General features: G+C 37.2%; 1 protein-coding gene across 4 annotated transcripts in view; it reads right to left on the bottom strand.

Moving 5' to 3' along the window:
- DHX36 (DEAH-box helicase 36) overlaps nt 1-25,596 on the bottom strand; it is a 31,891-nt gene extending 6,295 nt beyond the window's left edge. For 2 of the 4 annotated variants that reach the window (XR_014492757.1, XM_083364662.1), the window contains exons 1-22: nt 25,287-25,596; nt 23,679-23,797; nt 20,990-21,206; nt 19,702-19,740; nt 18,589-18,759; nt 18,414-18,493; nt 15,988-16,062; nt 15,636-15,802; nt 14,393-14,474; nt 13,601-13,741; nt 13,063-13,165; nt 12,228-12,315; nt 9,789-9,844; nt 8,106-8,170; nt 6,934-7,077; nt 5,698-5,815; nt 3,924-4,022; nt 2,895-3,068; nt 2,578-2,664; nt 1,740-1,823; nt 1,508-1,607; nt 1,330-1,420 (exon numbers count right to left, since the gene is read on the bottom strand). Coding sequence is in view for 2 of the 4 variants with exons in the window: in XM_083364662.1 (XP_083220788.1) it covers nt 1,330-1,420; nt 1,508-1,607; nt 1,740-1,823; nt 2,578-2,664; nt 2,895-3,068; nt 3,924-4,022; nt 5,698-5,815; nt 6,934-7,077; nt 8,106-8,170; nt 9,789-9,844; nt 12,228-12,315; nt 13,063-13,165; nt 13,601-13,741; nt 14,393-14,474; nt 15,636-15,802; nt 15,988-16,062; nt 18,414-18,493; nt 18,589-18,759; nt 19,702-19,740; nt 20,990-21,206; nt 23,679-23,797; nt 25,287-25,514 (2,528 nt within the window). In the remaining 2 variants the exon portion in view is untranslated. Of the gene's footprint in view, nt 1-1,139; nt 1,211-1,329; nt 1,421-1,507; nt 1,608-1,739; nt 1,824-2,577; nt 2,665-2,894; nt 3,069-3,923; nt 4,023-5,697; nt 5,816-6,933; nt 7,078-8,105; nt 8,171-9,788; nt 9,845-12,227; nt 12,316-13,062; nt 13,166-13,600; nt 13,742-14,392; nt 14,475-15,635; nt 15,803-15,987; nt 16,063-18,413; nt 18,494-18,588; nt 18,760-19,701; nt 19,741-20,989; nt 21,207-23,678; nt 23,798-25,286 lie in introns of all 4 variants that reach the window. The other 2 variants (XR_014492758.1, XM_083364663.1) reach the window with 2 other exon arrangements.
- Nucleotides 25,597-26,426: the final 830 nt, after the last annotated feature.

The raw sequence follows: 26,426 nt of genomic DNA, 5'->3' as shown, positions 1-26,426 counted from the left end.
TGATTAAGATGTACAGTGTGCACAATTAGGCGAGTATTTTGACCATATCATATCATGTGACTCTGTTGACTATTTGCAAGAAAACATTTGATGGTTCTGTGAAAATGATCCACTATCTTAGCAATTTCATCTCTTGACTTTTTACAATGTTTGACTTTTCCAAGTCAGTTAAATCTCTTTTTTGGCCCATTTTGCCCTAGGAAAAGAAGCTGCCTAATAATTATGCACACCTTGATATAGGGTGTTGATCTCCTTAGGCCACACCCTACCTCATTACACAAATACTTATCACCTGATATGCTTATATCCACTAAGCATTCAAGTTTATATAGCTTGGAGATGGAAAATATGCATGAAAATGATATGGTCAAAATACTCACTTGCCTAATAATTGTGCATACAGTGTATATATTTAGGATGTAGCTAGGAATGATGGAAATAATACAACAGCTAGCCACAAATCTCTTCCCTCTCTAAACTCTCTACTCTGCAAGGCGGGAAGATGAGGAAAGGGATTGCCTACAGAATAGCTCTGGGTTTGTTTTTTTCTTTCCCCTCTCCTCAGAATGGGGGGGGGGAGATTAGAGACAGGGATTCTAAGAGAGTAAGTTTGCATGGCACCCCCATGGCCCCAGCCCGGGCTTGCAGTGTGTTTACATTGCTTTTGGTGTATACAAGACAGTAAGCAGGCACTCAAGCATTCCAAAGGGTAGGGCAATTGTTAGGAAGCAAGCAATAGTCAAGTGTGTGAAACTGAATTGTCTTTTTGTCTCTTTCCAGCCAGACAGCACAATCACAGTCATGACATTTTCCCTCTTAGTGACAGCTTTGCTTAGCAGCAGAGTTGCTGGAGCCAATTAAGGTCATTAAGCTAGAATTAGCTGTATGCCAGTTGTTGTTGTTTTTTTAAAAAAATACGTTGGAAACAAGCTGTATTTGTTTTGAACCTAGGTAAAGCAACAAAAACATGGATAGACCTAGTCCTCCAATTCTCACTCTTCCTTCCTTGCATATTAGTGCAAGAAAACCTTGGAGCAGTCCCAAAAAGCTTGTACTGTGCAGAGACCTTGGAAAAGATTCTAGATCTTGTTGGCTACATTGTTGGAAGCTAGGGTTGAAGGACAGTTGAAAGGCCATACCCGGCTGTTTAAAAAGGATTGAAAAGGATTCTCTTCAATGATTACACATCAAATCTCAGCAGGCAGAAGTGCTAAAAAGACAACCAATATATCAAGTAAATTTGCTGCAACATTATGGAGCTCTGCTTAATAAATTAACCTATATGCATTCTTAATAAACAGTCTCAGAGTAAGTTTTCAGAAGCCTTACATTTTTCTCTTTTTGCTGAAGTTTGCTCGGATTTTTGCCACCTTTGGATATAGCCCAGCACAGATAACGGCTTTCAGTAACTTCTCATTTTCTGGAAGAAAAGACAGCCAGGGGAAGTGGAACGCTCAATAGAAGAACTGGAAGCCTCCCTGTTATTTGCTTCCCTCTCAACATTTACCTGAGTTAATGTTGGATTTGGGGTCCCTGGGGTTCCTACTATTCACAAACCCAGCTGCAAGGAGATGTTCTGCAAACTGCCCTTTCATATTACGCAGCATCTAGAGAATAACATATAAGCATCAAGTAACCTCTTGTAGAGTTTGTAAAATGCAGTTTCCTGCCAGAGACAATGTGGATGGAGGAATGTAGTTTGGATTCCCTACATTACACAAGGAGCGAACAGTTATTACCTGCAGGGTATTTGAAGAAAGAAAATACTCCCAGCAATAATCCTTCTCGTACCTGAAGCCACGCCGCTGAGCTTCTTCCCAACCCTGAAAACAGAATCATGTTTTAATACAGGCCCTACTAGATAACTCAAAGAAAAATGGATATGTAAATGTGATTGTTAAAATACAATGAGATGCCGGATAGCAAGCAGATTTAGGAATCTTCATAGGAAATAATAGGAATTTTTGTAATTAAAATGCATTATTTTTGAGGAAGTACACTGATAATCTCAGTCATACAATTATCTACTTAGGCAAAACAAGAAAAAGCTCCAAGCAAAATTAATTGTACTTCCATATAGCATTAAGTGGTATAATAGGAATAGGGAAAGAATAATCCCACTTGCCTTGTAGGGGTGATGGACAGCATAAAAATGTAATAGATAATTAAAATAATTCCAAAGCACTATTTTTAATAAGGCAGCTAATGGACTATGATCCAACAACTTATCTTTATCACAAGACTTTTTATTGGTCACAAACAAGTAATTAAGGTTTTAAAATACAGATAAAGATCTACAAAACAGATGGGAACACTGAAATGAAATTAAACTGAAGAGTTAGGATTATTTAGAATGAATCACAGCTGTTACTAATGTAAGATTTTGGTGTCCAAACTGAAGTATTTGTAACATAGATTAAGCGTCACTCTGTCAGCAAACCAAATATATACACAGTAAGAAAACTCCTATGGCTTTCATTCATTGCCAAGCAATAAAGGTTTCTTATATCTATGATTTCTGCATGCTTCTCTTTCAAAGAGGCAGCTACTACAGATTGCCAGTTTTAACCGAATTACCTTGAAAGCATTCACAACAGTGAGGTGATCACTTTTAGAATTCCTTGAGAGCTCCTTTCTTCTTGCATCTGCTAATTTTTCTTTACCCTTTAGAGGAGGAAAATACTTATTGAGTTAACAAAGAACATCTTTTCATCCGTTTTCAGTTTTTTTAAAAAAAAAGAACATTCTGAGCATGCAACACACAGTATCATTGAATTTACTACAATTAGAATAGAATCAAGTAAAACATTTGGATTTCTGCCACCTTCTGCTTACAAGCATTTTTTTTAAAAAAGGTGTTTACATGCTTTTAATTTTATCCTCAAATACATTACCAAGGGAATGATAAAAGGGTCCTTGAAGCTGAGGCCAGCTGCAATAGTGAGAACAGGATCTAAGCAACAAAATAAAGCTCCAAACAGAATCATTTTTCCAATGTGTGGCTCCACAGGTAATCTTGCCAAGTGGACACCAAGGGGAGTCAACTGTTCTTGTCTGTCCAATGCATTCTATCAGTGAAAGAACACCAATTGGGAAGAAGAAAAAGACAGAATCATTGAAAAAACATAAAACCTGAAAGAGGAGAGCATGAATAAGGGCTTTAATAAAGAAGAATGAGCTACTAGATTATTAGGTTTCTTGCAGCAGCGTTATTTTTTTAAATTTCCACCGTGACATATTTACATAAGAATATTTGTGTTTAGTCCAAACATATGCTTTCATCACAGGAAAGTACAAAATGTAGGCCAAATTCAGTCACAAAGCTAACATATCAAAGCCATTCCTTGCATTTTTGATCCTTTGGCAGAAACAAAGAAAAGAAAATTCACACACTGTTCAGAATACAGATTAACTAATGAACAAGAATAACAGGACACAAACAACACACATACAATTCCAAGCATGTTTTTTTTTTAAAAAAATGAACAGAAACATGTAAAGACAACAGTAAGCTTTCATTAAAAGTTTTTAAAATGTGCAACTGATAAATTATTAAAATAAACATCCATGGCTTATATTTTATTTTATTTATAAACCCAATATAACAATTTTAGTTATAAGTGACCACTTCTTTTGTAATTCAAAAAAAAAGATATAATTTCAAAAAGGAACATACTTTGAATCTGGAAAGCTGCAATGTTAAATTTGTATTTGTAGTTATAGCAATAATTTTTATTCTAAAAGAAGAGAGTAATTGTTACAGTAATGATGCATTATTTTAGGCTAAATATAAATGAAATATCTAATATATTTCAAAAGTGAAAAGTGCATTCATTCGGTAATTCTTTAAATTTTCAATTATCACTCTAAAATTATATATGAATAAATTTGTTAGTATACAAGGAAGAAAAAAAGAAACTTACCAACTCTTTTAGATGCTTTATGGACAGCAAGACAGCATCACGTGATGGTGGATCCATGAGCTTCATCAAAAAGTTTGCAATACCTCCAAGTTTCAAAATCTGAAAGAAAATCATGATTCTACTTAATTATATCTGTCCATGATAAAGTGAAACAATTACAATCAAACATCACCTGTAAGAAAACTGAACAAACATACCTAATTCACAATTCTAATGACTCCAAAACCCCAAATGAGCTCATGGAATCAAAACAAATAACACCACATAGAATGTGAAAAGATGATAGGAGAAAAATCACATCCCTGAAATTCTCAAGAATTCATCCATTGCTAGTCTACTAAAAATATTACTAAGGAGGCCAATCTGACTTCTGGAGAGAAGTTAGAAATCATGAAATTGACTTTTGTAATTCTCTTTTAGGCATGAAAATCAGTTGGGTAACCAGTTATTCTCTTTCAGACCCACCCACCTCACAGGGAGGTTGTTGTAAGAAAAATAGGCAGTGGGAACATTAGGTATACAGGTAGTCCTTGACTTACCACCTGTCATTTAGTGACTGTTTGAAGTCACAATGGCATTGAAAAAACTGAGTTATGACCGTTTTTCACGCTTATGACTGCTGCAGCATCCCCATGGTCACGTGATCAAAATTTGGGGACTTAGCAATTTATTTTATTTATTTTATTTTAATTCCATTTATATCCCGCCCTTCTCTGAAGACTCAGGGCGGCTTACAAGCTTAGCAGTAGCCTTCAATTCTATGTATATGCCTGCTTATTAGGGCTTTCACACAACCCCCAAGCGGCATTATTACAAAGTCAGCTTAATTGTCCCCAACAATCTGGGTCCTCATTTTACCTACCTCGGAAGGATGGAAGGCTGAGTCAACCTTGAGCCTCGTGGGACTCGAACCTGCACTAATTGCAGGCAGCTGGTGTTACTTAAGGAGGCATTAGCCCACTGCTCCACCAAGGCTCTTAATTTGCATGTATTATGACAGTCTCCCTGTCCCGGGGTCATATGATCACCATTGGTAACCTTCCCAGTCAGCTTCCAACAAGCAAGGTCAATGGCAGATGCCAGATTCATTTAATGGTTCACTTAACTGTGGCAAAAAAGGTCATAAAATGGGGCAAAGGTCACTTAAAATGTGTCTTGATTAGCAACAGAAATTTTGGGTTCAATTGTGTTCCTAAGTCGAGGATTACCTGTATATGCCACCTTGGACCAAATTAAATTAAATCCTGGGATAAAAATATAACAATAAATAAATATGTGTTATCAAATAACTAGAAATCATGCTAATAACAAACTGTATATACTTATACTTATTACTCAAGATTTATTTTTAAAACTTTTGACAATATGCTTACAAATCAATAGTTTGAATAACGCAATTAACAATTAATATTAATATTAATCAAAGTAAAAGGTCAACATTAACCAATGTATAATTAATTATTTTATTCTACATTATCCTCACAAGATTTAATCTTTTATCTCAAAGTAAAAAAGAAGCCCATTTAATAAACCTTTCAGCTAATCTATTTTAGTCATTAATGACTAAAATGTCACTTGCTATTTTTTATTCCTGATTTCTGTACCCCAACATCTTTCAGGACCCCTAGCTTTGGACTAGGTCACCTAGAGATTCAGAATTATTGTAAAAGCTACTGAATGACCAATTCAATATTTTTATCAAAATTGGTTTCCTAAAGAGCAAGACCAAGGCCTCACCAGGATATATTATCACTGTCCCAATTGCACAAATTACCTTGATTTGCAAACACAGTTCCTCCAAAGGTGTCCTCAGGATTTCAGGCAATTGATAATCATCTAGCAGACTGGCACGAAGACCATTATATAAGTGATAGCAGTGGCCAGGTTGGACCCTGTAAAGTATATTCTATTAAGTGCTTTTTTCCAAGTAGTAATAAGAATGCTTTGTATAATTACAGCTATTTGGTGGCATTTTTTTTACGGAATGGTGTTACATACAAATTCAAACTGAATAATCAATTTCAACAGTTTAAACACCTGACTTAAAGATAGCAGGAGTTGCATTTGATAAAGCAAAACTGGTGAAGCGGGCACAGCAGCGCCTGCACTTTCTGCGTCGCATGTGAAAAGCTCATCTTCCTTCCCCTGTCCTGACCACTTTCTACAGGTGGACGATTGAGAGCATCCTGTCATACAGCATCACAGTCTGGTTTGGAAGCATCACTGCTTCAGACAGGAAGGCGGTGCAGAGAGTGGTGAGGATGGCTGAAAAGATCATTGGCAGTTCCCTCCCTCCCATCCAGGACATAGCACAGAAGTGTTGCTTGAGCAGGGTCCGTAAGATTATCTGCACAGAAGTGTTGCTTGAGCAGGGTCCGTAAGATTATCTGGGACACTACTCATCCTCTTCACGACCTGTTTTCTTTGTTACCTTCTGGGAGGAGGCTTCATGGTATCCGAAGCAGAACATCCAGGTTCAGCCATAGTTTCATTCCATACAGCATTAACCTTGTGAACTCTCAGGCTTCCTCCTTCCGTTATATATTCAAGATGGACAGTATTTAATATTTATTTGTTATGTATATGTAGGGGTGTGGGTCTATACATACGTGTATATAGTATGGTTAGGTGTGTGTCATGTAAGTGTTCCACTTTGAGAGCAGGCAACCTAATTTCATTTTTGATGTGTGACGCTGTGCCCACAGTAAAAAAAAATGACAATAAGGGTTATCTTATCTAATTTCTACCCAATGGCCTGATATATTTACCATAAAATATAGTGAGGCTCTGCTATACTATCTTGTTTTTCCACTCACTAAAAAGTATTAAAATTAGAAGAGCCAGTCAGCAAATAAAATTGCAATAGGAAAGCAGTAAGTCTTCAATATTAAGAAGGTATATGCAGTGAAGGGGAAAAAATGAAATGTCTTCCAAGTTAATTGGAAATTCTTCCAAATGAGCCCACTTTTTCTTACTTAACAAATTTTATAACAATAGGCATTACACTTACCTGCCCGCTCTCCCTTTTCTTTGCTTGGCATTTGCTTTGCTAACCCATTCTGCAGCCATTGTGCTGATATTGTTCTGTGTGTCAAAATGAGTTTCTTTTATCTTTCCTCCATCTATAACATAAACTACATCATCTATGGTGATACTGCAGAAATGAGAAACAGAGAAATGAGAAACGGAGAGAAGCAATTTGCTTATCTGCATCACACAGATTCTTAGCTAATCCCTTTATAAAGTAATTTTTTCCTTGCAAGAAACAAACACTGCCTCCCCCACCAAACCCGTGGCTGATGAATCAAGCCATGAGGAACAGCAACAATTACTGGCTGCTGCCTTGTTTTCTCCTTTGCCAAAAAGTCAAATATTTTTTTTTTAAAAAAGGCAATTCTGGTAATATTGTAGTGTGAAATGGCAAAACTATCAGAAGACAAATTTATCTTGAAATATTAGAATTAAGCCACATTGCCAGAAAGAACTGGGAGAAACTTGATGGAACTGCATAATGTTTAATACTTAACCCTTTGACATAATGATTCTTCATACAATTATCTACATTTCATCAGTAAGAATTGCCAGTTTGAGCATCAAATTATTGTAGAACAGGTACCTTAAGCCAAATAAATCTGCCAAATTAAGTAAGCCAAATTAAGTAAGACTGGCAGAGTGGAAATACTCTGTTTTGCAGTGTAAGCAAAATAGCAATGCACTATTCATTTAATTTCAGATGTGCCTTCTGAGGCATAACCGAAAAAAAAGAAATAAAATATCTTTGCATTTATTCTGTTAGCCTGCCTTTCTCAAGTTGATGCCCTCCACAATTTCCCAATACAGACAATCTATATCCTGGTTCAGAATTCTGCAATTCTTGGGTCAATAAAATTAGAGCAGGTTCAACAAAGTTGCCATGGGCACTGACCCTAATCTCAAACTCAGGAATGCAACCCTATTTATAAAAGTGCTGAAAATGCCTTGACCCTCTTGTAAATCCTTTAAAATACCTAAATAAAATAGTCTAATAAAGAAAAAACAGATAAAATAAGGTTTAGAAATATTTCCCTCCATTTTACTCCTACTACGATGCAAAAAAAAATCACCTTAATTTTTATTAAGCCACTCAAATTTTTGCTAATAAATAAATTTCATGTATTTCTAGAAGCAGAAACTAATGTTTACCTAGTCTCAGCAATGTTTGTAGCAATTACAATTTTACGAACACCAGGAGGGGTCTTTTTGAACACCTAAAGAAAAACATGGAAAAGACACAAAAATAATAAATGTTATAAAATCCATTTTTATTACATGGATCTTAACATATTATTAAATTTATTGGTTTAAATAGCAAGTGCTAGCAATCAAATAGAAACAAAAAAAATTGGAAGAAAGGAGCTGAAGCTAAACTTCTTATATAGAGAGAGTAGATTTGCTCAAATCAGTGGGATTTGAACTACTCCTAACATACTCAAGTGCTGAGGGTGAAAGTTTGTTCTCCGAGCTTGAGGTTGGTTTCCAAATGTTTTGTTACCAGGCTAGCTAACATCTTCAGCGGAGTTTAGGGGATGTCAATGTCAGTGTTCTTCTGTTTATAGGGGCTTCAGGTGTTTGTGTGTCAAGTGAGGGTCTTGTGATCAGTCAGGTGTGAGTCATCAGTGTGAATCTTATGACGGGTCTCGTGTTGGGGAGGTTACATCAGGTCAGGGTCAGTGGTAGGTGAACTGCTGATGGGGGGGGGGCTCGGATGGGTTGGTTGAAGATGTTACCTAGCCTGGTAACAAAACGTTCGGAAACCAACCCACAAGCTCAGACAACTTTCACCTCATCCCACACTCAAGCTAAAAATATTCACCACCACTGCTTACTCAAGTGCTACTGACAAATGGATCTATTCTTGTTATGTCAAAATCTGATTACCACCAATAATCTTTAATCTCTTGAAAAACTAGTGTTTCAAACAAAGTAAGATAACTCCCCCTAATTAAAGCATTATGTTATTTATCTTAACAGATGTATTTATTATTTATTTTGCACTATTTATAATCCACTCCAATCCCACAAGACTTTGTGTGGCATACAACACTGCTCAAAGTTGGGTAGTTAATATAAGACCATTCTATCACATGTGACATTTAGAATGGCTACATTTGAGTATGATCTTAATCTTTTCAGAGTAGGAAAAATGTTGATTTTTCACATTATTTCAAAATCTTAAGAAAATTTAATGAATTTTGTGAAAATCCAGCCTAAATTAATTTAATTCAACATCAAATATTATATACAAAATGCATGCATTTTCTACAACAGGTAGACCTTACTTAGTGACCACAATTAGAACCAGCAACTTAATTGCTAAGCAGCATGGTTGCTAAACAAAACATTACAGAACTCTGGCTTATGATTTTACTTCCGCCTTCCCTACTAACTCTGCTTGTTGCAAAGCATACAAATGGGGATCAGACCTGACTCTGCCAATTGGCAGAGAAGTATAAAACAGATATGCAATCTTGCACGTGCTTGGTGATGTGAAGGTGCTCCCTCCACCTATGTAACTTTAACAGCTCATTTTTAAATTCTGTTTTAAAGTTGGTTTTAACTCTGTTTTTATTTATGCTTTTATACTATGGGATTTTTTTTACTATAAATCATCCAGTGTCACTTAAGAGAGATTGGAGGTGTAGAAATGTGATAAAAAAATAAATACCATGGATGCTACCACGGCTATAAATGCGAAGACTGGTTGTAAAGTTATTATTTTTTACACTGTTGCAAGTTCAAAAGGTTGCCAAATGATGCAGTCAGTCTGGGAGGACTACTTCTATAGATAAGGTTAATAAAATTATGGTTTGCACTAGTTATACATACCTGAGTCTGGTTAACAGTAGGCATCAATGAATGCAAAGGTATGATGACAAATCTATCTGAAAATTAAAATACACATGTTGTGTTTCAGTTAGAAAACAGAAAAAAGTAGAGAGCTTAAGTATAAAAAGACAATGAAGCTGTACAAATAGTTTTCAAAAATACTTTTCAATTAATTAAAAACTTAAGTTTTACTGAATATTTTTAATAGAGGCACATTTGTTGTTACAAAGGGAAAAATACTGTTTATTGTCAATATTAGAGTAGGTACTGAATAAATTGGAATGGATGGATTTGACAGAAAGGCTAATGAGAAATATTTAATCAAAATTTCCTAGCAGTTGGCAATGTGTAAAACATTTGAAGGGATAGATCTTTTCATCTATGGAGATTGGGATATCCCACCTCTGCTAATTTTTAAGGAAGAACTGCAGAGTCACTTCTCAAGAATGATTTAGTTTTTCTGCATGCTACAAAGGGTTTACTAGATGATCTTTGTCCTCTCTTCCAAATGTACAATTTTAACAGCTGGGGGGGGGGGGAACAGTTGCTCCAAAGATTCTCTCAAAGTGCATGTTCGTGTGGGCATGAAAATCAGAGGGAACAATTTGTGCATGGAAGGGAGAGAGGAAAGTCTTCAAACAGGCACACCAATCCTTACAGAGGATGCTACTACTTTAATGTTTCAAGCACAGGGGAATGTTTTCCTTATATTAATATACTCTTGAAGTTCCTATTTAAAATAGTTCACACTGCCCCAGTAAGCACTGTATGGATAAACTTACTATGCACAGCTATGCTATGCTATGCTATGGATAATGTTAAGTAAATCTTTTTCAATTTATACTGCAATTATACTGTGCTTAGTCATTCAGGCCCTACTCTCATGGTTGAACTATTGTAGTGCACTCTATATGGAGCTACCTGTGAAGAGCATTCAAAAGCTACAGCTGGCGCAGATTGTGGTGGCACGGGCAGTTCTTTTTTTTAAAAAAACCCCAGATTTTATTGAATATACAATTAAAAACAAAAGTGGACAAAAGTTACAACTTCCCTAGCTTCAACAGTGCTAATATATAAAGAAAGGGGAAAAAGTGGTTTTTTTCTACATTGTAACAAAATGTGCAAATAACATCTATGAGTTTTCTGGTAAACATTCTTTCATTTGCCTACATTGTGATTAAGTATCTTTCAATTCTGTCCTGTAATAGGTGCTAGTAAAAGGTTTCTAAACTATCAACTAATTAGTCGGTATTCATCCCAGGGTTCCTCCTTAACTCTAGCCATTTCTACACATTGTTCCAAATTTCATAATAGTCCTCTAATGTTAACTTATCCATTTCAGTGCAGGATAGGATTTTGCTTATTACTTCTTCTTCAGTAGGGGTTTCTTTTCTTTTCCATTTTTGAGCGTAAGCTAATCTTGCTGCAATTAAAATGTGCAGTACAAAATATAAAGATCTTTTGCTGAATTTATCATTGATAATCCCTAGTAGAAAGGTTTCTGGTTTTAGTTCAAGTTTTTGTGATGATATCTCTTCAAGCCAATTCTTTACCAGGTGCCAAAAATTGTGAGCTTTTAGACATTCCCACCACATGTGATAATAGGTCCCTGGTGACTTTCTACATTTCCAGCATGTCAGTGAGGTTTTTTTTATCTATTTTTGCTAGCCTTGTGGGGGGAAGGTGCCACCTGTAAAACATTTTGTATAAATTTTCTTTATAGGTGGTGGCTAGCGTTAGCCTCCTGTTCCTGTCCCATAGTGATTGCCAATTGTCTAGCTCAATGCTATAGCCAAAATTTTTGCTCCAGATTAGCATTGTATCTTTTACTTGTTCTTCTAACATGGCCCGAGGAATGGCCCATGCAGCCTCACGCACTGGCTGCTAATCTGCTTCTGAGTGCAATTCAAGGTGTTGGTAATCATCTTTAAAGCTTGTTAAATGTTTACGAAATAAATGCAAAAAGCACTAAATATTAGTGTTGTATATGAAGTTCGATGGTAAAGACACGCAAACTTTCAGAAATGAAAATATGAAAGGGGTAAATATTTTTTTTCACAGAACTGAATAGGCATTGGATTGTAGTTTAAATCTATTGCAGTAGCATTGAACAGCCAAATCCCCAGATTCATTGGAATGGGGTAGCATATATATTTAATAGGTTTCTGTTTTTGTTGCTGCTTTTATTATTATCATCTCCTTGACCTATCCCTTAAATACTATTATCACTTACTGTGCTGCCTTTCCAACTATGCAGTTCAACAATCCCACTTTAGCTATTGTGTAACTTGAAAATCAGAGCTTGGATATTTGCTAGCATACAAAGCAATTGACAGTGTTGATTTAGTTCTTCATATGTCTGAAAACAATTTACTGAATTATTCTACAAAAAGTCTAGCCTACCATATTAAAAAAAGTATTTCAGTTTTAAAATTTTACCTGATTTAAACATAACTTGAGATACCAGAAGATCATGCAGTGTGCTAATGTTATCCCATCCAGGAAGAAATACTAGAATTGCGCCTTCCTGGATATAAAACAGGTGCATTAAACAACACGTCTGCATTTTTAAATTCCTCAATGTAGCATACAATATAGTCACATACATAATTCTAGGTCAATCTTTTTTAAATAGAGCTTGTTTAAACAGAGGTAGGCCACCCCTCATCTGAAGCTTAGGCCTAGTTTCTTTGTTTCTTTTATTTCCAGCCTCCAACAACCAGAGGATCCTGTGGCACTGAAACTGAAAGAAGACAACAAGGAAATTTTCAACACCAAGATCTCTCCTTTCGTTGTGGGGATTCGGGAGGAAATCTACAATTACAGGAGCATAAATTACCTACCAGAAATAGTTAAATCTATTTTACTGCTTAACTTCTATTTGCTTTTGTAAATAAAATTGTAAATGCCACTACATTTCTCGTTAGCTGCTGAATTTTGAGTGGAGATGATGTTGTCTATTTCTATTGTGGACATGGAAATTGAACTCAATGTGATAAAGATACTTAATACTTGATCCTATTCCTATTTCCTCCACAACAAGCCTATGAGGTAGGCTGGACAGAGAAAGAGGCTGGTCCAAAATTACCCATCTGGCTTTCATGCCTAAGGCAGGATTAGAACTCAAGTCTCCTGCTTTCTAGGCTAGCATCTTAACCACTACACCAATATGGCTCTTTTCACTGTTTCTCAATGTATATTAACAGTCCTTTGCAGACAACTAAACAACTAAATAAAACAGGCAAGTCATTCTACTAGCCAATAAGAAACTCACCTCTTCTTCAAGGGCAATATATCTGATTAATGCTGCTATCAAATCAAGATCAATTTTATCATCATCCATCATTTCCAGTGCATCAATTGTAGTTTCTGAATATCTAGAAATCATGTAGAAATTAAAGAAACAGTACAGTCAATACAAAATTGCTATGCTTAAGAAGAGTATGCTGCTTCTCACTGTATGAAAAAAAGAACACAACTAATTATGGTGCATGTTAAGGGCAGAGTAATAGTTCTAAAAAGGAATTACATTAAATAAACTATTTGCTTTCAAGCAATGAGAACTTTTTTTTTGCTTTCCCCCATCCTAATGTATATAAATGTCATAAATTTACTGACAATTCAATACACTTATCAAAAATTCTAAAAATACTGCTACTTTAAAACAGTTGTATACTTGTTTCACAATTTCACATATTTACCATGAAGTCAATTGTCAGTTAGTCAATAGCTTGCGTCCTTAGAAAAAGTTAAGTTATTAGATAAAAGAAAAGTTGAAAGTTGCTTTAAAAAGGGAGATGAAATATACATACCGTGTTCTTAATTGCTTTACATAATCTGGCCATTGTTCATGATAAATTTCTTCTTTTTCTTCCTTTTCTGGTCTGCTTATATGTCCCTGCATAAATCTCTTTTTCCAATGCGGCCTGCGATCTGTATTTTCTGGCATGTATCTTCAAACAGACACAGTGTTATGATTACAGAATTGTAGCAAGATTAGATTTGTTTGCAAAATGGATTTTCACTTTTTTATTGCACTACAAATAATCCTTGCTTAATGTAATTGGGACCAGAATTTCCATTGGTAAGCAATGTGGTCATAAAGCACTACATCGTGTAACTGTTTCACTTAGCTATTGACTCTATCACTTAACAACAGCAATCTCAGCAATCGCTGTTGCCATAGTGATGTGAAAATTGTGGGCTGTTGGGTAAGGACCTCAGGTGACTGTGACTTGCAACTTCCTGCCAGCTTCCCACAAGCAAAGCCAAGGCAAGACGCTGGCTGGAAGGTGCAAATCCTAGGTAGCTTGCAAGCAAACCAAAGGGCAGGTGAATACTATAGAGTCAGGTAAGGTGAGTGCTGGGGCACCATTCAATTTTGTGCAGACCGGGGAGGGGATGTTGCAAGTGTGCTATAGAGTATGAGATCTCTCTCTGTAAGAGAGAAAAGCAGTGGGAGCAACCTGCAGCCTTCCATGCCCAATTACCATGGACTTTGTTTGTAGGAAGCTGGGAGGAAGATTACCAATTGCAACTGCATGATCATGGGATGCTGCAAGCCCAATTCTGAAAAGGAAGGGAAAAGGAGTCTTCTGACTAACCGTAATTTCTCAATTACATCTTCCAAAAGGTATTCCTTGACAGGATAAGCCAAGCCAGGAATATGGATCATAGGACAACCATCTGCCATAAAGAAGAGGAAACAATATTACAACACTAGCATTTTTAACGGACTGCTATGTGAATGAAACTTTGACTAGGTACAAAATACTGTAACAGAAGAAAAAAACATGAAGCATATATAGAATAAAAGAACCTGCACTGATCTAGTTTCTTAAAAGAATGAAAACATTCTTTTGCATGTGCACAAGAGTACTATAAGGAATACAAAACTATACAAACAAAATCCCAACTGCAAACCTCTCTGTGCATTAGAAGGCAAAAGAGTAACCCCTGTAACATCTTGGGAATGTGCACTGTTAGTATTCATACAAAGATGCTGTTTGGATGAGTTAACAGTCCATTTACGGAATATACTTGTATAACTTAAAAAAAATGTTACAACAAACAGCAAAGCACAAATAGTACCTTAACAGAAACCCAGCTAAAGCCTCAGCATGCTTCTAAATTATCTACACATGAAAGGCCAGAAAATAGATTTCATGCTGTGGTCTTCAAAGTGTCAATGGAATGGATTAAGAAGCAGACCTCCACATCTCAAACCCCACTTTGTAACACATTCATTTATTTTCTGGCTTCCAAAATATGTAAACATACATGTAAATATTGTTAAGTTTGGAACACCTATTTTGCACTCTAAAGCTATAAAATCAACCCAAGCTATAAAAACCCTTTTTTTCCCTAAAGAAAAAAAATGCTATACAACAGGGGTCCCAAACCCCCCGGTCTGTGGACTACTACTAGGCTATGGCATGCCAGCAACCGGTCCACACAAACAAGCAAAGCCCCATCTGTGAGATGCAGGCAGCACACCAAACCATGCACCCTCCAGTCCATAGAAAAACCTCTCTCCACAGAACCGGTCCCTGGTGCCCAAAAGGTTGGGGACCTCTGCTATAAAACATTAATTGAAATTAATCTCAAATACGTTTGTGTTCTGGCCTCACTTTATATTTTGCAATATTTGCCAAATTTATATGCACCTAAAAATGTGTGCCATATTACACATTTATTAGCTATTTTGATTTAGCTATTCTGATTCAGAAGTATTCCACACTAGTCTCATGATCACTTGATTTCTCAGTTTAGACTTGTTTTATTTTTAGATACTAGCAACAGTTTAAACAAATTACATTTTACATATTAAAATGTTATGTCATATACCAAAATAATCCGAAAACTTCTCAGCATTCAGTGTAGCACTCATCAGAATTACTTTCAAATCTAGTCGTACATTCAGGAGGTCTTTAATTATTGCCATTAAAACATCTGATTGAAGATTTCTCTCATGGACTTCATCAAGGATTACATGACTTACACTGGACAATTGTCTACAAAAAAAAATAAAAAGGAAATAGACATAGTGGCTTTCAAAACCAGAAATAAATTAAAAAGTTGTAAGTAAATGGAAATCACTGGGCATAACAAGTACAATTGTTAGCAGCAGCAAATGTTCCATTAAATAAATCCTTGAAAAGCTCATTTATTGGTTCTTTTGATAAAAAAAAATACATACTTGTCTGACTGGAGCCACTGCAGGACAATTCCTGTTGTGCAGTATAAAATTGAACCTTGTCTCCTTGGCAACCGGCTGAAAGAAATCCATTAAGAATACTTCAGTTCCCCCTTTTTTGCATTTGAAAGAATCAATAGCCGACTAGGAAGAGACATACAATTTTAAAAGCTAGAATGAATCAATTTGACTTTAGCAACAGCTCTACTCACTTATTAAGATCCAAATGAAGTGAGTGACTGTGCAAAATAAAGATGACAACTATAATTCTATCAACACGTTTCCTTAGACAAAATCTCAACTGAAATCAATAGAGCGGATCAAAAATTGCATTCAATCATATTCCACTGGCATTAGAAATTATCTAGAAGCTGCTTGAATAACACACGAACAGATTCTGGTGGTGCTGAAAAAATGTCAGGAAAATGTTTCTATTGGATTCTAGTTGTACTAAAGAATGGAAGAAACTCTTCACAGAAATTTATATCTGGAATTAATTCTGCACAAATATGTACTACATTAACTATACTAAAAAAAACCTATTAGGTAGTTTGTAAACTACTGGTGATGGACAAGGGAACTGTCCATGATATTCACCCAAAAATAGTTTTAACTCTCATAAAATCATTAAAATATGATGTTGTGATGCAAAATTTCAAAAGATTAGTCTGTAGTAGTTGTAGAAGCACTGTGTAGCAACCTAGAACAGCAGAAAAAGGAAATGGAGCATCTGCACAACACATTCCAACAAAATGGATACCCACACAAAAAGTCAACAGCACAACCAACTCAAACCTTAAAAAGAATTACACTGCCATACATCAAGTATATATCAGAAACCACAGACTACTACAACCATATGGAATCAGCATAGCACACAAGCCAACCAAAGCCCTTCAAAACATCCTAAGCCAGGGGTGTCAAACTCAATTTCACTGAGGGCCGCATCAGCATTGCGGTTGCCCTCAGGGGGCCGGGTGGGTATGGCCTGGGTGGGTGTGGCCTACTGGGTGGGTGTGGCTAGAGTGCGTATGGCCTACTGGGTGGGCGTGGCCAGCTCTACATCGTTCGCATCAAGGGTGCCTATGGGGGCCTGGGCAGGAGTGGGACAGATCTGAGGGTCTCTGGCAGAAGGAGGGTCTCTGGGCCAGGGCCAAGGCAGTGGGGGCCGTTCCCTCACTGTTTCCAGGATGGCTTCGCGGGCCACATGAAACCACTTCGCGGGCCGGATCTGGCCCCCAGGCCTTGTGTTTGACATGTCTGTCCTAAGCAAACCAAAAGACCCAGCAACCCCAGAAGAAAAATCAGGAGTCAGCGACACCATACAACGTAAGAACTGCGACAACCACTATGTAGGAGAAACAGGCAGAAGACTGGCAAAACGCATCCATGAACACCAACTGGCAGTCAAAAGGCATGACGAAAATTCTTTAATTTCACAACACATAGACAGATTTAACCATAGTTTCAAACGGGAATATTGATAATCCTAGACCAGACCAAATCCAAAAATGCCAGGGAATTTCTATCCCATGTTTTCCCCAAAATAAGACCTATCCCAAAAATAAGACCTAGCTGGATTTTTACATCTGCTCATAATATAAGCCCTACCCCCAAAATAAGCCCTAGTTTGGGGGCAAGGCGCATACGTAAAAATCAAGCTAGGGCAGGGTTGGTTAGGATTAGACCGGTGGCACCGGCACAATTGGCACAAGCCATGCAGCCTCCCGCTGCGAGTGGCACAATGAGCCACACAGCCTCCTGCAGCACTGGCACAATGTGCTACATAATGTGCGGTTGCAAGCGGCCACAGAAGAGCTTAGGCAGTGGTGAGGCATGTGTCAGGGCGTGAGAGGAGTGGATGCAGCGGTCCTAAGGTAAGTGGGTAAAACATCCCCCGAAAATAAAACCTGGTGCCTCCTTGGAGGCAAAAAATATATAAGACCAACTCTTATTTTCAGGGAAACACTGTAGACACATAAACATTAACAACATTTACAGGCTATGCAAAAGAGACAACCAGCCCCAAAGAGAAAAAGACTCTAGTACCTCTCCACCAGTAATCAGCACTCAGATCAGCATAGATTAATTCCAAGGTCAACTTCAGACCAACAATCAAGTAAGCAATACTCCAATCAAGAAACTGCCAAAGAGCCGTTAGTAAACAGCCCAACCACACAATCCCTAACACCACCCCCACCCATACAGACAGGCAAGACCCCAGAACATAAACTGACAGCAAACACCACTCCTTACTAGCACTGATGATGTTACCTAGTTAGGGTAATGAAACGTCTGCAAGAAAACAAGCAAGCTCAGAGAGCACCAAGGCACCCTCATTTCAACCCTGAGCTACAAATATTCTCCTTCATTGGTTCAAAAGAATCTACATTCTATTAAATGTCAGGCTATAAACAAGAATAACATACTTTTCAAGGCGAATTTGATATCCAATGCTTTTTCCATTACCACAGCTTTCAGCCCTTTCTACTGCAACTCTTTCTGCTACCTTAATTTTAAAAAAGAAATACTTTATTAAAATATATTTATTTCTATAACAAAGTTACTACTTTTAATTTCAGAATGGAGTTAAATATCACTTACAGAAATAGCACTGATTCTCCTAGGCTGAGTGCACACAATCCTGCAAGAAGATCCTTTTCCTCTTTCAATATAGTCATCCAAAATGAACTGGGTTACCTGGGTCGTTTTTCCACAACCAGTCTCACCACTTATTACAGTTACCCGACTGTTATTTATAAGGTTGACGAGTTCCTGTTTTAAAAAGAATAAAAGTGGTCACTCTGTGTGCATAAATGCACCAAATCTGTATCCATGTACCAATTCGATGAAGTAAATAAAATTCAGACTACACAATGATAACTTAGTACTAACTTTATTAGGTAACTTATTTTGGCTTCAATTACGCTATCTGTCTGAACTGCTCTAAATAAAACATGGAATATAAATTAAATTAATTAACAAACAAACAGCATTCATTTTAAAAGATATGTAGCACAGCCAGGAACAGTTATACCAACTGTAGCCCCGTTATTAATGATGCTGGGAAAGAGAAAAACAGACACGTTGAGAATTCTTCAAATAGCAGTCTGTATTTGCAAAATCCAAATGCTTATCATTTGGTGTATCTCCAGCAACACAACTGCACTACATCTGAAATGTCTGCATTTATTCTTACTTCTCTGATCAGAAAAATGGATTACGGAAAATAAATAGAAACAAATACAGCTAGTCTTATACCTTGTACTATGGCTGGCACAAGTCTTACATGTTAGAAATGGGCATCGATTCGGCTATAAAATTTGTCTCCTTTAAGATTGTTATGGCTTCCTAATAAATAAATTTTAGCATTAATAAAACAACAGTTTATAAGTACTTTATAAGCAGCTACTTAATTTCTTGAGTTATAGTCTACATCCTTAGCCAACCTCACTAAAAGAAGTAGTGTTTTAACATTAGCTTCATAACAGTCTCAGCAGGAAGACTAGATGACAATTCTTTTAAAAAATGGTCATTAAATTTGATGTTACTGTATATAATCAAGCTCTAACTCCTTCACAGAAATCACCCTATTACACCACTTTTAGCATGTTATTGAGATTTCTCTCAAGATGTTTAGCATTCATTTTGTTCATATTAAATCTCTTTATCCAAACCCTGTTAAACATACAAATTGTTTCAATAAACATTCCATACCTTCCTCATACTGTAGGAAGGCAATTTCTCACGAAATCTCTGCAAATTAAAGAACATGAAGCTTGGTTATTTCATAATAATTTATTTTAAACAGTTCAATAACATATAATTTCCTTTATATCCCCCATTCAAAGGAGTTCAGTTCTCTCTTCACATTTAAGAATATTTTTTAAAACTATCAATTAAAAATTTATTGAAACAAGACCACATGTACCTGGTATTTAGGAGATAGTATCTCTGCTAAAGAAATACCTTAGCATGCCTTTCTCTAAATCATACTGCTGACATCACTGGAGTGCTAGACTCAATGAAAATGATACCATAATCTGCAATAAGATCCTTCAAATTAAGCCCAAACTCTGACAGACTGCCTACTGCAGATCAGCTTCTCACTGAGATCAAAATTTAAAGAGGGAATAAATGCTTAATCTACTTAGTGGTAAGCTGAGATCCACCTACTTTTACATATGAAGTTGTTAACTGAACAACACTGGTTGGGAACAAAAATGATATCCCAAAGGTATGCAGAGGAGACATAATTAAATTTACTTATGTACCTCTTGAATTATTTTTCTCTGATTATAAAAATATTTGCCCAGAAGGGCATAGTTCACAATCTTATAGATTATCTCGTAACATGTTAGCCCAATACATGAATTTCTTGAACCTAAGTTTTGTCCTTCCATTTTACCAAGACACCAAGAGCATTTTATAATTCTAACATTTACTGGATTTATTTCAACTGCCAAATCACTTACCCATAATCTTGGCCTGTTTGGTCTTGTTTGTTTAATACCTTGGTGCCCTGTCTGCTGACACAAACTAAGCTGCCTTATGTAATAAGAAATAAGGCTTTATCCTAGCTCCACTGAAACGAAATTCAATATTATTTAAACTGCCAATGTATTTACATTATTCCTAGACCTTGACATTGATCCTATTCTATTATGAAAATTATTAACTCCGAGTGGACATAAATATATAAACTACTTTTCTCCCTCACTTCCACTTCAGCATTCCATTGCCAACAGGACTTCAGAGTATGAAACTTCAATAATTGAGCATTCTTGACTGAAAGGAAAAAATGCTCTATTGTAAGACAATTCTACAGATATCAACTCAGAAATTAAGTTTCACTGATTCTAGATTTGTACGATTGCTACCTAATGCTCTGTTGAATTATATCGCCTTTTTTGTACAATTCATTATAATTTTAAGGGAAAGTAATAACATAAATCTTAGATGATTTTTAAAAAGTTGTATCCTGCCATTCAGAGAATCTCAGTACCTGCATCTCAATATATCTTGAATCAGACTTTTTCTTTTTCAGTTCTTCTTTGAATTGTTCATCTAAGTCACTATTAGGCATATTTTCTTGTAAGAGATATTCCGAATCTTGAACTAGAAATGATTTTTCCAGTGCTGGCCTTCTCCTTTCAGGAGCCTTCTCCACAACAGGATTTTCCACCACAGGCTTTGTTTTAGTAGGAACCTCCTTTGTATACCTGGGTAAGAATAATTGCAAGCATGAAAAAGTGCATGTTACTGAAATGTACATTTAATCCTAAAAGTCTGATCTATAATTATCTGCTCATCTACAATTAAGTAGGTGCTATTAATTTCAATGATTCTTGTAAAGTCAGATTTTATTTGTACTTTCTTTTCAAGCTCCAGCCTAAAACTTGTAATTATAAAACGTGTAAGGTCATCATGACTCCTGTACACTTATCTCCCTGATTCAGGGAGCTGTTGATTTAGTTAATATAAATACAAAAAAAAACTATCAATGGAGACAACATTCAGAGAAAGTGTTGGAAAAGGTATTTAGAATAATATGACAGTAAAAGACAGGTGCAGTTTTACATCAACTATCTAAATTTATCTAGCTATACTCATCGTAAGCAATCAAACTTCGGCATGTTAGTTATTCACAGGACTAGTGTTATCATACAATATCAAGTAATCAAAGATTCAACTAATTCCTCTGTCTAATAATGCCTATACCTATGGACAATGTCTCAAATTAAAAAGCTCTGTTATATGCTTCACATAACAGCAAATAAACAAATGACTGTGTGTGTGTATGTTGTGTAGGCAGTCCTCGTTTAGAGACTGCCTTGTTTGCTGATCATTTGCAGTTATGACAGTGATGAAAAAGTAACTTTATGACCAATTTTTACATTTACAACCTTTACAGATCTGTAGAGCAAAGGAATGTTGAAGTTCATAAGCAGTTTTACTTAAATACACTTTCCTTCAAAAACAGAGTTGCCAGTACCAGTTGTGGTTGCTAAACAAGGACTACCTTTATGTATACATACACTACATACACTAGATTTCCTCCCCCACCCCATACAGATTCAATTAGAACTGGTTTCAGGTAGCATGGACAATGGAAAGGGATTATGAATACTATAGTCCAAAATACAAGGAAAATATCAGACTGACTATTTTTAACCAAATGAAAGACAAAGTTTTAAATGGACTAAAGCAGAGTAACAAAAAGAGAGTGAGACCACAGTAAGTAAGTAAGTAAGTAAGTAAGTAAGTAAGTAAGTAAATAAATAAATAAATAAATAAGCAAGCAAGCATCTGGTTATCATGAATGAGTGAATTTAAAATTCTAGGATGACATTAATTACATCATTCAAAAATTCTGAAGGAGCTCATAGATGTCATTTCCAAGCCCCTTTCTGTGATCATTGAGAAATCCCAGATAGAAATATTGCCAGAGGACAGGAGAAAGGCAAATATTAGTCATGACTTTGGCAACAAAATGGTCAATCTGTGGCATACAGTGGATCAGATGTTAAGCAGCCAGCATACAGGAAACAATACATCATTTGATAGGACCTAGAATGGATTTATCAAGAATAAATCATGCCCAAACACTCAAATCCTCCTTTTTGATAGAATGATCTATTTATCTGATCAATCATGTGAAGGATTTAGTGTATTTTGCCTACACTAATGTCCCACAAGAAATTAATATTATTTGACTGAGCCCAAACTATTACTTCATTCCAGCACTTCATTTTAGGAAGCTTAATGACAGACTGAAGTATGTCACAGGACAGCAAACCAAGATGATAAAGGGGGCTACAAGGAAATGATAAATGATAAAGGCTCAGTGGGTTAGGACGCTGAGCTTATCGATCAGAAGGTCGGCAGTTTGGCGGGTCGAATCCCGAGTGCCATGTAACAGAGTGAATGCCTGTTACTCATCCCAGCTTATGCCAACCTAGCAGTTCGAAAGCACATAAAAATGCAAGTAGAAAAATAGGGACCACTACGGTGGGAAGGTAACAGCGTTCCGTGCGCCTTTGGTGTCTAGTCATGCCGGCCACATGACTACGGAGATGTCCTCGGACAAGCGCTGGCTCTTCGCCTTTGAAACGGAGAGCCCCTAGAGTCGGAAACAACTAGCATGCATGTGCGGGGGAACCTTTACCTTTTTAAGGAAAAGATTAAAAAAAAAACAGTTTGAGGCATCGGCTATGCTTAGTCTGGAAGAGAAAATATGACAGCTGTCTTCAAGCATTTGGAGGGCTGTCATGGAAAAGAAAGGCAGTACTATTACATTTGGTGCAAAAGACAGGGTAAGAAACAAAGGGCATGAAATGACAAGAAGGTAGGTTGGGTCAGACATCAGGAGAAAAAAAAGTTTAACAGTGAGAACTATTTAATATTAGAACAGACTGTCTTAGGTGACGGTCCATTCGCCTTCACTGGATTTATTTTTTTAACAGAACCTGGATGGCCACCTGTTGCAGATAGCAGTGGACTGATACACAGGGCAGGAGATTGAACCAGATGATCTCAAAACTTATATTCTTTAACTCCAATCAAGACAAGAAATCAGACCAGGTTGTATTACTTGTTTTACCATTCTTAAGCTAACCCTGCTTGGCTTCTAATTCCTACTGAAAAATAAAGCAACTTTGTCTAAAACAAAAAAGATTGAATGTTCTTATTACCCTTCTTCATCAGACCACCAAGACATAGCTTCTTGCTCTTTTTCATTTTTGTTCTGGACAGTATTCAGCAACTGTACAATCTGTTCTTCTCTGCGTTCATCCATATGTACCACAGCTCTCTATGTAAATAAAATGTATCTTATTAAAAACTTAACATGCAGTATTTAATTTTATTCTCGATTTAACTGTCTCACTGACCAATTTTATCCAGATGTTGGATAAGGATATTGCAGAAGGAGTGAAAAGAAACAGGGCCATTCTTCTAAGTATCTTTGCTCCTCTATAAATCATTACATTATGTGCCCCAAAATCCAGATGGGCAATGACAGTGAGCAGGAAAAGCAAAATTTCTAATTTTGAGAATAGCAGAACCTCTAAAAGGCCAATGAAAAGGTTTCAGGTTCTGAAGGTGGACTTAGATGACACGTAACATGTGCTAACCACTACGAACTGCTATAGCAATTGGTTCATACAATTACTTACATTTAGTAAGATATGCTAAAAGTGTCTGAGTGGCATATTAAAAATAACACAATAGTTTAACAATGTGACAAATACCACAGATTAACAAAACATCAAACAAACAGGAGCTGAAAAGAATCAATTCCACATTATCAAAGAACCACAAGCTAAAACTGCGTAAGAGTATCATCATACAACCCACTTGTTTTATTAAGTTCAGCTCGATACAGTGCACAGAGAAGGGGGTCTCCTAAAACCAGAACGGGAGGGAATAATCCAAGTCATCAAAGAAATGCCACAGAGAGGTTCAAAGGTTACAATAGTGGAAGTTTCTTTTGCTTGGGGGGAAAAAAAGACAAATAAAGAATGGTATCCCTTTACTCTCCTACCATCCGGTAGGAGATATAGGAGTATAGCCAGCCGTACCAACAGGCTGAAAAAGAGCTTTTATCCGTGGGCTGTTAGGCTTTTGAATGGGACATAATCTCTGTGAATTTATGCAGAATTGACTTGGGAGGCCGGTGTGTGGTGTAGTTGGTTCACATGGTGTGGTAGGATGGAGGGTTTGTTGTCACTGTGTGTTGGGGGTAGGGAGCGCGTGGGGGAGGCTCAGCTAATCTCAATGTACACATGTTGTACTTTGACAATAAAGGTTTATTATTATTATTGTTGTTGTTGTTGTTGTTGTTGTTGTTGTTGTTGTTGTTGTTGTTGTTGTTGTTATTATTATTATTATTATTATTATTATTATTATTATTATTATTATTATTATTATTATTATTATTATTAAAGATACATATACTATGCTGGTCTATGAGTAATAAAAGCCTGATTTGAAGGAGGTGTATCGCTATTCAGGAAAATAGCTAGAGATTTTTTTTCCCTTTTCACAGAATTCGAGAACCTCAAAGCCCCCCAGAGATTAAACTGAACAGTTCCCCAGGCTTCAGAGATAACTTCACCGTCACTTCTGTGGCTGCAACTCCCCCATCAGCCGAACTCCTCGCCGTATTTTCAGGCTCGGCAGCCTATCCAGGAAAACGACCTTTAACTGAGGAGAAGGCATTATTATCCCGCATCGCAAACTAAGGAGGTCTCCGCTCTTCTGCTCCCTCTCTTTTTTTCCTTGCCGGTACCATCACCCACCTGCTGCCTCTCGGCCTCTTTGCTTCTCTCGCCTTGTCTCCGGGCGTACCAGAGGCCAATCTCGCGGCCCTTCAGGTGAGGAGGAGGACGGCTGCGGCCCCCTCCGCCTCCCCCTCCGCCTCTTCCTCCGCCACCGGTGGAAGAAGAGGAGGAGGAGGAGGAGGACGACGGCTGCGAAGCGCGGGGCCCGTCCCTACGGCCCCAACCCCGGCGGTGCTCATAGCTCATCGTAAACCCGTAACACAAACGCCGTTCGTGAGACCGGGCGGACGAGATGACCTCCGGAAACAGAACCAGCTACGAACTCAAGCCGGTCTGATCCAGGATTATTAACTTCCGTTCGGAAAGGAAAGGCTGGCGCGCAGGCGCAGACGCCGCTAAGTAGGCGTTCCCAAAGAGCCGTGGTTTCTGAACCGCCGGAACTTTAAGAGGCGTGGACTTCAGTTCCCAGAATTCCCCAGCCAGCGCGTCTTTAGAGCAGGGGTCTTCAAACTCGGCCCTTTTATGACTCATGGACTTCAACTCCCAGAATTCCTCAGCCAGCTACGCTGGCTGAGGAATTCTGGGAGTTGAAGTCCATGAGTCAAAAAAGGGCCGAGTTTGAAGACCCCTGCTTTAGAGTTTAGAACTAAAATTAGAATTTAGAATGCAGCTGTATTATCCGCGATGTTGGAGGCATTTGCTCTCCCTGGAATGTTTGGTGAAAGATTTTTCACTTTTCAGCTAAAGGTTATTTTTGGTCCAGCCCCACCCAGGATGGTACGTTTTAGTTACAATCGCAGCCTCTTATGAAGTAATTCTCACCGGTTTAACAAGCGGCAGCGTTTTGCCAACCTTTTTCTGGGCTGCGGGGTCGATGTGAGACTACCAGGAAATCGCAGCGATGCAGCCTAGACGCGAATTGAAGGGGGAAAACTTGGGTGTGCACGTCCCTAGGAAAAGGATGAAACCTTGCAGATATCATTTTGGGTCTCATCGGCTCTTTGTCAGTGATTATAATCAGCATTTTGCCAATTGGAAAGCCTCCTAATAATCGAACTGCAACAGCCCCCACAATATATTTTCAACATGCAATAAAAAACTGCAGTCTTTCGGGTCCCATTTTAAATTATACTTTCGTAGTTCATAAAATCCTTGTCT

This window comes from Vipera ursinii (assembly GCF_947247035.1).
Source record: "Vipera ursinii genome assembly, chromosome: 5".
NCBI classification, from domain to species: Eukaryota; Metazoa; Chordata; class Lepidosauria; order Squamata; family Viperidae; genus Vipera; species Vipera ursinii.
The sequence above is the reverse complement of the archived record's forward strand: the minus strand, read 5'-3'. Positions and strand labels throughout refer to the sequence as shown.